This window comes from Aphidius gifuensis, linkage group LG2, assembly GCF_014905175.1.
Source record: "Aphidius gifuensis isolate YNYX2018 linkage group LG2, ASM1490517v1, whole genome shotgun sequence".
Taxonomy (NCBI): domain Eukaryota; kingdom Metazoa; phylum Arthropoda; class Insecta; order Hymenoptera; family Braconidae; genus Aphidius; species Aphidius gifuensis.
In genome coordinates, this window is record NC_057789.1 from 10,835,791 (window position 1) to 10,849,560 (window position 13,770).

Below are 13,770 nucleotides of genomic sequence, written 5' to 3' on the forward strand. Positions count from 1 at the left end.
ATTACATACGGGCTACACATACATGGGTAGCCCGGGGTCAGTATTTGCAGTTCATCCAGAGGATGGGAACTTGATATCAGTAGATATCCATCTGTACGGGTCTCCAAAAATTTAGTTTGTTGTCAAAAAAAAGATACTTATAAATTTGAATAGATAGTCAATTCGTTTTTAAGTACTAATTTTGATTTTAAAAACTGCAAGATTCCGGTAGCTCACAAAAATTTCATTGTTTCTGAGAATTTCCTTGCCACCAAATTGAATATGTAAAAATTATATAAAAACCCGGAATGGTCGTTTTCACACTCCCACATTTTTATCACGGTGGTTATAATACTGGTGTTTGTGTTAATAAAGCAATTAACAATGCAACGTTAAAAACGATTCCATATACATTAAATGCTGGCAAATGTCATATGAAATTTGGAAACGATGGTGCTCATAATAATTCATCAGTTAAAGATTATTTAGTAAGAAAAGCTCAAGGTGGACGCATCGGGACAATATACTATGTGAGTCTAAACAAAAAAAAAGAACTAAATGTAGATTCTACGAAAATAGAGCAAAAGATAACGCTTCAAAGCAGAAAGAACAAGCAAAGATAAGAGACTCTACTACTGAATTTTTTTCGGATTTTTTGGTTACACGAAGACCAGCAGTAACACTGAATATTAACCGAAGAGTATACATGTGCTTCATACTATATTGCGGCACCAAATCATACGTTTTGCTTCCAGTTGAAAGAAAATATACAACAATGAAAGATTGGATAAAAGTGCAGATATTCAATAAAATCAAAGATGGCCATAAATTTCACTTGAATGATGAACAGTATAATATACCTTATTGAATCAATTAAAAAAAAAAAAGACTTAATTTATTTGATAAAAATATTAATTTATTACTAATAAATAAATACTTTGTACACCAATCGTACAGTATTTTTACTATTCATTATTATCAAAAATGTATTATTCGTCAAAACTATATATTAATAACTAATTTTTATATTTGCAGGTATTCAAGGTTTATGCCAGTCAACTATGTAAACGGAAATTGACACAAAAAAAATTTACCACAACGAGAAATGTCAAATATGAAAAAAAATGTAAATCTTCGACTATTAATATTATCGTTGATAACTTGTAAATCAGTACATTTTTTATTTGAAAAAAATCGAAATAAATTTTACATAATTTTTTATTAAATTAAAGTCTCTCAAGTAACCCACTGTGGTTTTTTTCTCTTCCTACCTCTCTTCTTCTCTTTGAAATACACGCACAGGCACACTTTTTTCTGTCTTTCATGATGATACGGCGCCTCTTCGTCTCCAATTTTTAAATAGACAGAACGAAATAAAAAAAAATATTAAATTCCATTCATTAATAATTATCATAAATGTTTAAAAGTTATTATAGACTATAATGTTGTATTGCTTTTGACATAAAAATAAGTATATGAATTTATTTAGGATGTTGAAGCAAAAAAAAATATATTTTATCAAAGTAAATATAAATTCCTCAAAAAATTAATAATAAAAATAATAAATTATATAAAATTTCGAATTTTTATACTAATAATTATTGCTTCTTTAAATATCATATTCAATTTTTATCTATCTGTTATGTGATAAATGAAATATCCGTTTTATGATTGTCGTCAGAAAACGACTAGCATAACGATAAATAAGAAAATAAACAATATTATCATTTTTAGTATTTTATTTATTTTAACGAGATCACTGGGCGCGCTTCGCGCGCCTGTTTTTCTTATAAAAATGAGAAGATAGTTTTTTAAAAAATATTATCACAATCATACTTTCTCTTGATGTCATTATTCATTGAGCTATTTTGTAAAAATAGTAATTCACATTTATGTTTCAATTATTTTCATTGTTATTTAGTAATAATTTGAAAATAAAAAAACAACACTCTGTTCACACGAATAAAAGACAATTTTTAAAAAAGATAGAGTTTAAACAAATTCGTATAGCCACTATTGAAGCAAGACTCATTTCTTTATGACATTTTTGTGGATGTTTAGTTCGAATATTTTTTATTTTACTATTCAGTTTTTCATGGCTGAGTATTTTTGATAACTTAATCATTATTATGTTTTCTTATGTCTTTTAAAAAACCCTTCTCATAATTTACCCATAATACTTTATTCATCAAAGTCTCGATCACTTTATTTTCGATTCTTTTATTTCTGTGATGCAATTCCCAATTAATTAATTAAACATTCATTTCAAAATTACTCATGTTCATAATAAAATATTTCTAAATAGAATTTTCCCGAAATCATGATTCCTATATTCAAAAAACACCTCATGTAAAAAACTACAGGAAAAAAAAAATGTAAATTTTATAAATTAATATGGTTAAGCTTGTGTTTTATTTTTTTAAATTGTAAAATTCATATTAAAAAAATATAAAAACACGTCTCCGTTCTTTCATTTTATTAATAGGTAATTTTCACTTGATTTTGTCCTTAGATTCTTCTTTTCCTCCGTAAAATATTAATTATACAATTTTTTTATGATAAATTTTACTTTTCATTTTTGTCCGTGCAGTACTTCTATCCTAAAAAATTTTAAAATCAATTTTGACTCTTTTTTATATTTGCTATAACTTGTACACGAAATACGACGTTTCCTGCTTCAAGTCATGTACATAAAACATATATTTCTGAATAGAATTTTTGTGAAACTATGAATCTGAGACTTCAAACTCACCCTCAATAAAAATCTCCGAACAATTTCATGAAATGATTATAACTCTTTATTTTATGCAATTTTATATTTACCACGACTTGTAGATAAAATAAATTCAAAAAGTGGCTAATATTTCGTTTTTCTTGAGCCATTTGTCAAATCATAAACTAAAGATCTGAAAAATCATGCGCCTATTTTAAAATCTTTTTTTTCAATTATTTTTCATTAATGTTGATTATTTATTTTCAAAAAAATATCGACATTATATTTTCACGAATAACATATAATTTATAAAACAATGAAATTCCCGGCAACCTTTGTCGAAAAAAAAATCCATTTCTTTATAACATTTTTGTGCTTACTTCAAACATTTTCCATTTTACTATTCCGTTTTCAGGGGTATGTATATTTTTGATTAATTAATCATTCATTCACACAGAGCGAATTATTATGTTCTTAAGTATTTAAAAAAAAAAAATTCTTCTTTATAAATATGATCCCGAGTGGAAATCTGGTCAGGCTAGCCTGATTTGACTTCAAGTCTTGATTGAGACTTGATCAATGTTCCCTTAACACTGGAAGCCTGATCGAAATTTGATCAATATTTGATCAAGATGCTTGATTAAGGATAACTCGATCAAGATTGGATCAAGGAACCCTTAACTCATCCTTATTAAGGCCAGCCTGATCAAAAATTGATCAAGGAAACCTTAACTCATCCTTAATAAGGCCAGCCTGATCAAGAATTGATCGAGAAAACCTTAACTTATCCTTAATAAGGCCAGCCTGATCAAGAATTGATAAAGAAAACCTTAACTTCTCTTTATTAAGGCCAGCCTGATCAAAGAACTTCTTCTAAAAAATTGCCTAGCTTAGATACATGAAAATCTTGTGAGACTAATAAATATTTTCCAATAAAATTTTAGTGAGATCATGACTAATATCAAGACAACACCAACATATTATTACCTTTAAAGTTTCGAATCCTCATTTTATTTGTTTCAATTTCTTTTCATTACATAATTCACCACAACTTCTAAACAAAGTGTGACATTACTCATTTTCGTGAATTATTTATAAGATGTGAAAGTTATAAAAATAAACACCTATGCCATTAATCATATCAACATGACCAGTTCCATCAATAAATTATAACAGTCATATATTTATCAATAGTTATACTGAAATAATCAGTTTTTACTTAAAGAGACATGTATATGTATATACATATTCTACTTTTGTCAAAATAGAATGATTACATTTTCAATTGTCAATAAAATTGTGAATAAAATGATTCTTTTTTTTGTTTCTAAATAGAATGTATGTGGATATTATATAGATACATACTTTTATTTTCTTGTACATAAGCCTATTGATTTTTCCATCATCATATTAATAAAGTTATATATAAATCATTTCATTTATTATCAATAAAAACAGTTATTATAATTTAAAGACTATTTTTTGTTCAAGCGATCTGTCAAATCTTGATTTAAAAATATATAAACAAATAAATTTATTGATTACCTTAACGACGGGAAAAAAAAAAAAAATGTGAGTGACTGAGAAAAAAAATTTGTTTATTTATTTCATTAACAACCGACAAAGACAGAATGACAAATGACATGAGAATGACAAAGAAAACCAAATAACGAATCAAATCTTAGGAAGATCGATGACAACTGTCCTTTTTATATAAGGATATCAAGTAAGAATATATGAACACCAAAAAATCATACTGATATATATTTTTTCTGAGATATGCTAGTATTAGTGCCAATGCATAGCCTTAAAAATTCTTCACCCTCATAGGCAGAACCAGGCAGAACTAAATAAATACCCAAAACTACCTGGAGAGTTTTGCACAAACGATTCAGTAGTCAGAAATTTCATTTTCAATATTTTTCCAAAATGCCTAAAGAAAAATCAGAAGGTAAGAAATTTATGTGAAGCTTTTTTTTTTCTTGTAAACTTAAAGAAAAGATTACTGTACTTATTTATATATTTGATAATTATAAGATTAACTTTTGGCAATATAACGTAGATAATTTCAATAACAAATATCATACATGTCGACTTTATTATTACTATAAAAATTTGTAAGCCTAACTTTTAAAAGATAAGTGTGATGTAAACACTTGCTACATAATACTTAATTAATTGATGATTATCGTAAGTATTATGTTTTTTGTTTCACAAATAGCAAAGCGATATGTCTTCAAAGAAAATATCCGTTTCGATTATTTAAAGTATGATGTATTATATTTAATATTCAAAAAAAAAATCATAAATAAATCTAAATTTGATAAGTGACGACGAAATTCGTTATTTTATTTATCAATATCTATTCATTCGTAAACATTCAACAGGTTAAAAGAGTGGGGATTAACAGCTTTTACGTTTTTAATTTCTCATTAAAATTCAAAAGTAAAGAGTTCGACCGTTTTATCTACGACGTTTAGCCCTGTGAGTGGTTACACGTCAAAAAAAATTTTCCAAAAAAAACTCGACAAAAAAAACCCCGACAGAAAAAATTCCGACAAAAAAAATCGCAAATCAAATATTTCTAAAAATAATATTGTTATTGTGTAAAAAACAAATAACATTTAAATATCAAATATACATATCAACAAATATTAAATATCAAAAAATGAATTGACGCATAGAAGGACGTCGGAGTTAATTTGATGAAACTTAGAAAAAGTAAGAAGCCCTGTGGTCTAGTGGTCAAGGCGTTTGCCCGGAAAGCAAAAGACCCGGGTTCGATTCCCGGCGGGGGAACTTCGTTATTTTTTCTAAGTTTCTGGTTTTTTTCAAAAAATGAATTGACGCATAGAAGGACGTCGGAGTTAATTTGATGAAACTTAGAAAAAGTAAGAAGCCCTGTGGTCTAGTGGTCAAGGCGTTTGCCCGGAAAGCAAAAGACCCGGGTTCGATTCCCGGCGGGGGAACTTCGTTATTTTTTCTAAGTTTCTGGTTTTTATTTTTGAAAATAAATTGACGCATAGAAGGACGTCGGAGTTAATTTGATGAAACTTAGAAAAAGTAAGAAGCCCTGTGGTCTAGTGGTCAAGGCGTTTGCCCGGAAAGCAAAAGACCCGGGTTCGATACCCGGCGGGGGAACTTCGTTATTTTTTCTAAGTTTCTGGTTTTTTTCAAAAAATGAATTGACGCATAGAAGGACGTCGGAGTTAATTTGATGAAACTTAGAAAAAGTAAGAAGCCCTGTGGTCTAGTGGTCAAGGCGTTTGCCCGGAAAGCAAAAGACCCGGGTTCGATTCCCGGCGGGGGAACTTCGTTATTTTTTCTAAGTTTCTGGTTTTTTTTTTTCAAAATTTTTTTTTCTCTAAAATGTTTAGAATGGTGAAGTACTTGATAAGGTTTATAATTTTATTGCGTCGAAGGCTTTAAACGATTATCAGATTTTTATTAATTATTATCATGAACCTGGTTGCAATATTTCAATTAAAATTAATAAAACTATATTTTTCGGAGTGTTTAAAATAAGTACATTTGAAGAATTTGTTGATACATTTATTGATACTTGATACTTGAAGAAATTATTGATTAGTGTTGATTAATCATTACTAATCAAAAGCAAAATTTTAAGTATTTTTTTTTTATTAAAAATAAAAATTTTATACTAAAATAATATAAGTTATTTATTTGTTTTAAGTGTTGAATAAAAGTATGAAATAATTGCAAAAGAAGCAATGTCAAATCCTGTTAATACAGATAGTCTATTAAAACAAATAGATTTTATTTAAAAAATTGGAAATAAATATTATTACATACAATATTTAGGAGACACATTGAATAAAATAATTGTAAATATGATATTTTTAACTGACTATTGGATTTTATCAAGTGATAAAATATCTATAAATAATAATAATTTTTTTTTTTAGTATCATGAAATGCCAAAAATAAATGATATAACAGTAAAATTTAAAGCATCATTGAAATTCTAGATTATAATAGCATTTATTTAAAAGTACTGTATTCCATGTATGAACTGAAGATTGCCAAGTAGTGATTCAACAATTGGTACAAGATAAGAAAATAAACTTATATAAAAAAGGCAATAGTGTTAAAATAGCATCAATTGAAGCACCATCGTAGGTACATAAATATATTATTGGACATAAAAGTATTAAGATTAAAAAAATATGTGGATGAAATAAAAATTATAGGATCACCACAGAATGTTGGAAAATCTATAAAACAACTTGAAAATATTGCACATAATTTAATAAATAAATTAACATTTGTTAAGCTTGTAGTTAATCTACGTTTTTATAAACATATGTGTAATGTTCTATATATATTTTAGCCATTATGTTAAATAAAAAAATATAACTAATTATTATGTATATCAATCAAAATTAAGTAAAATTTAAAAACCTGCCTGGTAGCACTGATATTGTTAGTGGCCTTTTTAATTTTAAGCGCCATCATCCCAAAACAATTAAATTATTTCAAAAGTAAATGTAATAATATCATTAACTTTTTTTTGTTTCAACGTTAATATCATACCATATTTTTGCTTTTGTATTTATGAAAAATAAAACATGCTTGATTAAAATCAACCGACTAATAATTAATAGCCATATTATCAAAATTTAAATTCAAATTGCATGTTTGGTTATTTTTTTTCATATACAATTGTTTAAAATAATTTCATTAATAATATTTAATTCCATTGGTAAGTAACATTTTTGTAACTTTTCCGCCTAAATTCCTTTTCTTTTGCTAAATACTTGATCATACCTTTTGTTATATTTTCCATTCAATTTAACTATCGCTGCGAAATTTCTCCGCATGCGACATATATATATATATATATATATATACGGTATACCGTTACAAATTCTCAGAGCTGTGTTATATATAGCTTACGGTGAATTTTTATTAAGCGACTGTATCCTCAACCCCTTCCAAGTTCCAACGGACTGTGCCGAGCAGTCCCGATTGACACAGTAACCGTTCATTTTGTCCAGTTTTTCGTTCTCTTGGATTTCCACATTCGTTTCATAAGGTTGTAAAAAAAAAATTTGTTCTATAATTATTAATAATAAATTAAATTGCGAAATTGTTTAACCGATTAAATTCACATTAAATTACAACCAGATTATAAAAATAAAGTAGGAGTAAATTATTAATTATTAATTATTTTGTAGAGAAGAATAAAGAATTTTTTTTTTTTTTTTTTAATATTATTGTTATTATGTAGTGTGATTAGCTTCGGAGTATAATTGGCCATTTATTTAGTTTCTTAAATTATGAACAAAATGCAAATAAAAATTTATCATTAATTTTTTTTAATTTTTTTTTTTAATTACTTTTATAACTATTGTTTGAAATTAATTAATAATTTTTTTTATTATAATTGTTACAGTTGAAGTCTACATTATATTGGCAGGACCTATCAAGTTTGCATAAATTTCTTTATTGCTCATTTTACGATATTGTGCTGGAACGTGCAAAAAAAAAGTGAGTAATGATCATTGACTGTTTTATAAAAAAGAATTTTTTTTTTTTTTTAAATATTTTATTTGCCTCGTGGTTTTATCTTGCACAAATGAATACACACACACACACACACACTGATTGACATAAAATTTGAAGATATTTTTTTATTTTATTGTTCATTATTGATCATCAATTTATATTAATATAAAATTAAAATTATACAATATGAACACATCATTTTTTCTGGTACGATGTAAATTGTTATTGATTTTTGTTGTTTTTTATCAGGTCAGTCAAATGAATACACACACACACACACACACACACTGACATAAAATTCGAAGACCCTTTTTTTATTTTATTGTTATAATTGGGTTGTATATAACAACAATTATTTGTTTTTTTAAATATAACCTGTAAATTTATATTTCATATGCGTAATTGTTAACTGCACTTTTAGTTCCACGATGCCTGGAAAAAAAAACAAAAAAACCCATTCACATGTTGGAAAAAACAGCCCACCACGTGGCTTGGAATCTATTCCTGGACGTAGCAATTGTTTTAGCATTAATGCAGATGACCAACTTAGTCCAGCAATAAGAAGTATCAAAATATTCAACGTCACACCACTGGCCACCACAAATTTAATTAAAGCTGCATTTTCCATATTTGGCACTATTGAGTCTACACAAATAATACTTGATAATAATGGAAATCCACGAGGAACAGCCCTCGTGGTTTATACAAACAAGAATGATGCTATGCAGGCCCAAAAAACATGTGATGAAAAATGCTATTTTCTATCACCGTAAGTGTTTTATTTATTTTTTTTTTTCACATTATCAACTTTTTTTTTTTTTATTTAAATTCTAATTTTTTTTATTTCAATTCGTTTCAACAGATCGATGATACCAGTAATCGTATCCACACTTGAAGATTTAGATCGCACTCTGCTCCCAAGGGGTTAGTTGACAAATTTGATCAATCATTCGTTCCATGGTTTGCTGATAATGAAAGTCTTGCAGAACTAGTTGGAAACAATTGGAAACGTTTATATGGAATATATAAACGTGAAAAAAAAGAACTAAAAAAAAACATGATTATTGAAGGGCAAAATTATGAGGCACGTTTGGCTCATTCGTTCACTCTTTTGGATGACACAGCGATGTTCGAAAAAGGTGAGGTATAATTTAAATTGAGGGTGGGTCTAAAATAAACAAGGCATCCAAAATGAGCACTTGTATTTTTTGATTTTATATTATATTATAATTTATAAAAAAAATTAAAATTCTAATAATTAATTTCAATTATTTTGTTACAGAATTAAAAGAAGAAAAAATTCAATTTGAAAAAGAAAAAATTGAGTGGAACAAGAAAGTGGTTGACTTACAAAAATTTGAAGAACAACTTATTTTTCGAGAAGCACAAGTCACAGCTCGCGAAAAAATAGCTGATGATAAAGCTAAATGGGACTCTCCAACATTAGCTTTGTCTAATGAAGAACAGTCACTCTTACAATTACAACAACCACCGCTTGATACTGAACTCGATAAATTGCAAAAAGTTATTAACGACCTTTAATGATTAAAATCTTAACAGTACTTAAAATTAAAACTTGAAATTTCATATGCAGATTTTTGCATTCATGTATTCTGTGGAATAAAAAAATAAATAATAATAATAATAATAACAATTTATTTAATTTATTTATTTTGAACTAAACATCAAAATTAGTTTATGAAATTTTTTTTTTTTTTTATTTTAATTTTAATAATATTGATGATCCTTTTTTTTTTCTGGTCGTTTTCAATTGATGTTATATTACAGCTTAAAGTTTACGTCAAAATCTTATGTAAATTAATTTTTACTATTTTATTAAAAATAACATTAATATTATTACAACAAGCATCCTAGATGGTGGACAAGATTATTTTGGCTAACACATCGTGGTTTTGTTTAAGTTATTCGTGATGAATCATTTCAAATTTTAAGAATACTACAAAAAACAGTAATTAAAAAAATAAAAAGATAAGACAAATATAAAATTCAATGAAAATGAAATTATTAAAATTATTTTTCAGTGTGTTAATGGATTATGTGTTAATTCATCGTACATGCAACATCATACTGGTTACATGCATCAAGATGATATATTTATTGGAACAATGACAGTGATGGAACATTTGTGGTTCATGGCAAGAATGAAGCTAGATAGATGAATGAAAAATTATGAAATTTGTGATAGAATTGATAATTTACTTCGTCAAGTTGGTTTATTTCATCGAACAAGTGTTACAATTGGTAGCAATGGTGGTGATGATAAGGTTTTATCTGGTGGTGAAAAAAAAAGACTGGCGTTTATTACTGAGGTAATTTTTTCATTATTAATTAATTGTTATTCAATTGATATTTATATATTTATATTTTTTAAAAATTATTTTAGTTATTAACTGATCCAAAAATATTATTTTTGGATGAACCAACAACTGGACAAGATTCTTATTCAGCAAGTGTACTCATATCACAATTAACATCATTTGCATCTCGTGGAAAAACTGTATTATGCACAATTCATCAACCAAGCTCATCAATATTTGATAAATTTCATAGAATTATTTTAGTTGCTGATGGTAGAATTGCATTTTCCGGTACTAGAGTACAAGCTCTCCAATTTTTTGCCAAGTAATTATGGTTACAATTATTAATTTTTAAATTTACATAGAAAAAAGATATTAAATAAATTTAAATTTATTTTAGACAAGGCTACAAGTGTCCTAGTAATTTTAATCCAGCTGATTATTTTGTTGCAACATTGGCTATTGCACCAAGAGATGAAGACAGCAGTCGTAGAACAGCTCAAAGAATTTGTGATGCATTTTTAACAAGTGATTCATGCAAAGAAATTGACGTTACATTACAGCTTGAAGTTCACATGTCAAAATCTTATGATGTAAATTAATTTTTTAATATTTAATTAAATTAAAAAAAAAAAACAATTTATATATTTTTTTAAAACATTATTTTCAGTGGAGAATTGATCATTCAAGAACTCGAGATTTGTAAGTAAAAATAATTCAACTTGTTTTAAATTTAAAAATAATATTAATATTTTTTCAGCAAACATCCTAGATGGTGGACAAGATTATTTTGGCTAACACATCGTGGCTTTGTTCAAGTAATTCGTGATCAATCAGTTCAACTCTTAAGAATACTACAAGAAACAGTAATTAAAAAAATAAAAAAAAATAAGACAAATAAAATTTAATTAAAATTAAATTATTAAAATTATTTTTCAGTGTGTTGCAATTATGGCTGGATTATGTTTTGTAGCAGCTGTTAATTTAGATCAATATGGTATACAAGCTGTTCAAAGTGTAATATTTGTACTTGTTGCTGAAAATACATTTTCTCCAATGTATGCAACACTCTCATTATTTCCACAAGAACTGCCATTATTTTTACGAGAATATAGAGCTGGAATGTATTCAACTCATCTCTATTACATCTCTAGAATTATTTCACTGGTAATTTTATTAAAAATATAAAAATATAAATATCAAAAGAAATTGTTTTTTTTAAAATTTTTTACAGACACCTGGACTTGTACTGGAGCCAATGATTTTTACGATAATTATTTACTGGTTAGCAGGTCTTAGAAATTCATTTGAATCATTTTTGTTAACATTGTTGGTGACAGTATTTACTATGAATGTATCATCAGCTTGTGGCTGTTTTTTTTCTGCTGCATTTGAGACAGTACCATTGGCCATGGCTTATCTTGTACCGTTTGATTATTTATTGATGATTACCATGGGACCATTTGCTAAATTAAGGTAAAAAAAAAATACAATTCAACGAGCCATTTTATTAATTGAAATAATTTAATTTTAGCTCTTTACCAATTTACATCAATTGGATAAAATATATTTCTTGGTCGCTGCATTCAACTGAAGCAATAACTATTCTTCAATGGCAAGGGATTCATAACATATGTAAGACTCATTAAACATTATTCAATAAAATAAAAATTAATTAAATTTCAACTAATATTTTAATTGAATTGATATATATTTAATAAATATTTTTTTTTAGCATGTGGAACCAGCCAGCCTGAACTTCCTTGTGTAACAGATGGCTCAGAAGTCATTGACATTTATGATTTTGATGAGGATAATTTTTGGAGTGATATCATATCAATGGCTATTATTTATGCGTCATTTCATGTACTTGGTTATTTTTTTCTTTGGCGTAGATGTCGAGCTAAGTAATGATATATTACTTGAGAAAAAAAAGAAAAATTACATAAGTACATTTTTTATTTGTTTTACACAAGAAAAAAAAAAAAAAAAAACGAATCATCAATTAGACTTTTTATTGGATTACATTTAATATTTTTAAATGAAATTTTGTACAATAGTGTTGCTTACATATGTAAAGTATCATCTCATGAATACTCTGCTTAGAAATATTTATTTCTGACGATTATATTTCTTGTGTTGATAATTCAATTCATTTTTGAAGATTACGTGAAGCATTGAATTTACAATACAGCAAGAATTGAAGCGTTTGATTTAAAATTATTTTTTTTTTTTTCAATAAATCATAATAAGTTATTATTTTATGAGTTATTATGAATTATTTAAATTTATAATTAAAAAATAAAGCTTTTATAATAAAATAAATATTAAATTGTAAAATTATTTTATGGATATTTTATTTGTCTCATAAAGTACATGAAAAATTATAATAAATTTGATCAATCGTGCATCAATTGAGATCGACAACAAGTCAGTATGTCATCATGGGATTAAATTACAAGTAAAATAAAATTCACACCGGTCTTACAAGCTCTTAATTATGCACGTCTCAATTGTCAATATATATTTATCCTTCTATATTTTTTTTATTTTTATTTATTATATTTGTAATGAAGAGGTAATTTAACATCAGTCACAGTTGGTATATTGTTGTTGTGTCTCCGTCAAGATTAGTCAATTTAATTTAATTTGGAAAAAGAAAATAAAATACTCAAGATGTCGATTCAAATAACAGTGTTGTTATTTGTGACGATTGCTTTGTTGGCTGCTTCATCAATAAATGCAAATTCAACAAGAGCTGATTATGAGGTTTGAGCTTTTCATTTAAATATAATTTTTTAAATAATTTATAAAATATAATTGTACTTTTTATTGATATTTGAATGTTTTTAATTTTTTGATAAACACGATTTTTGTAAATCCATTTTCAGATGACAAATGATGCTTATTATTCTGGCAATGCAACTACACCTGGATCTACAACAGTTAATTTAGTAAGTTTTTTACATTTATATTACCAATGACAAATTATTTTTTTAAAAATTTTACGTAATTGTTTATTCGATTTATTTTATGAAATTTATTTATAAAGATTAAAAAATATTCAGTGTTTTTAATATAAATAATTGATAAATTCCCAGAAAATATTAAAATGGCTTGCTAATGACTTGACGATAAGTCGTGTGTCCAATATTATTATTTTTATTTATTTTTTGAAAACGAATGAAGTCGTTTCGCTGATAATAATACAAAGATAAAAATTAAAAATTA

General features: G+C 26.3%; 1 protein-coding gene across 1 annotated transcript; it reads left to right on the forward strand.

Moving 5' to 3' along the window:
• The first annotated feature begins 287 nt into the window (after positions 1-287).
• Positions 288-12,465, forward strand: LOC122850364 (protein scarlet-like). The gene is given in 14 exon segments (XM_044149523.1): positions 288-509; positions 8,109-8,203; positions 8,643-8,990; positions 9,084-9,145; positions 9,606-9,745; positions 10,264-10,551; positions 10,626-10,864; positions 10,940-11,132; positions 11,210-11,241; positions 11,300-11,405; positions 11,479-11,706; positions 11,774-12,015; positions 12,074-12,174; positions 12,275-12,465. Coding segments are annotated over 14 exon segments (2,472 nt in total). The 3' UTR covers positions 12,451-12,465.
• Positions 12,466-13,770: the final 1,305 nt, after the last annotated feature.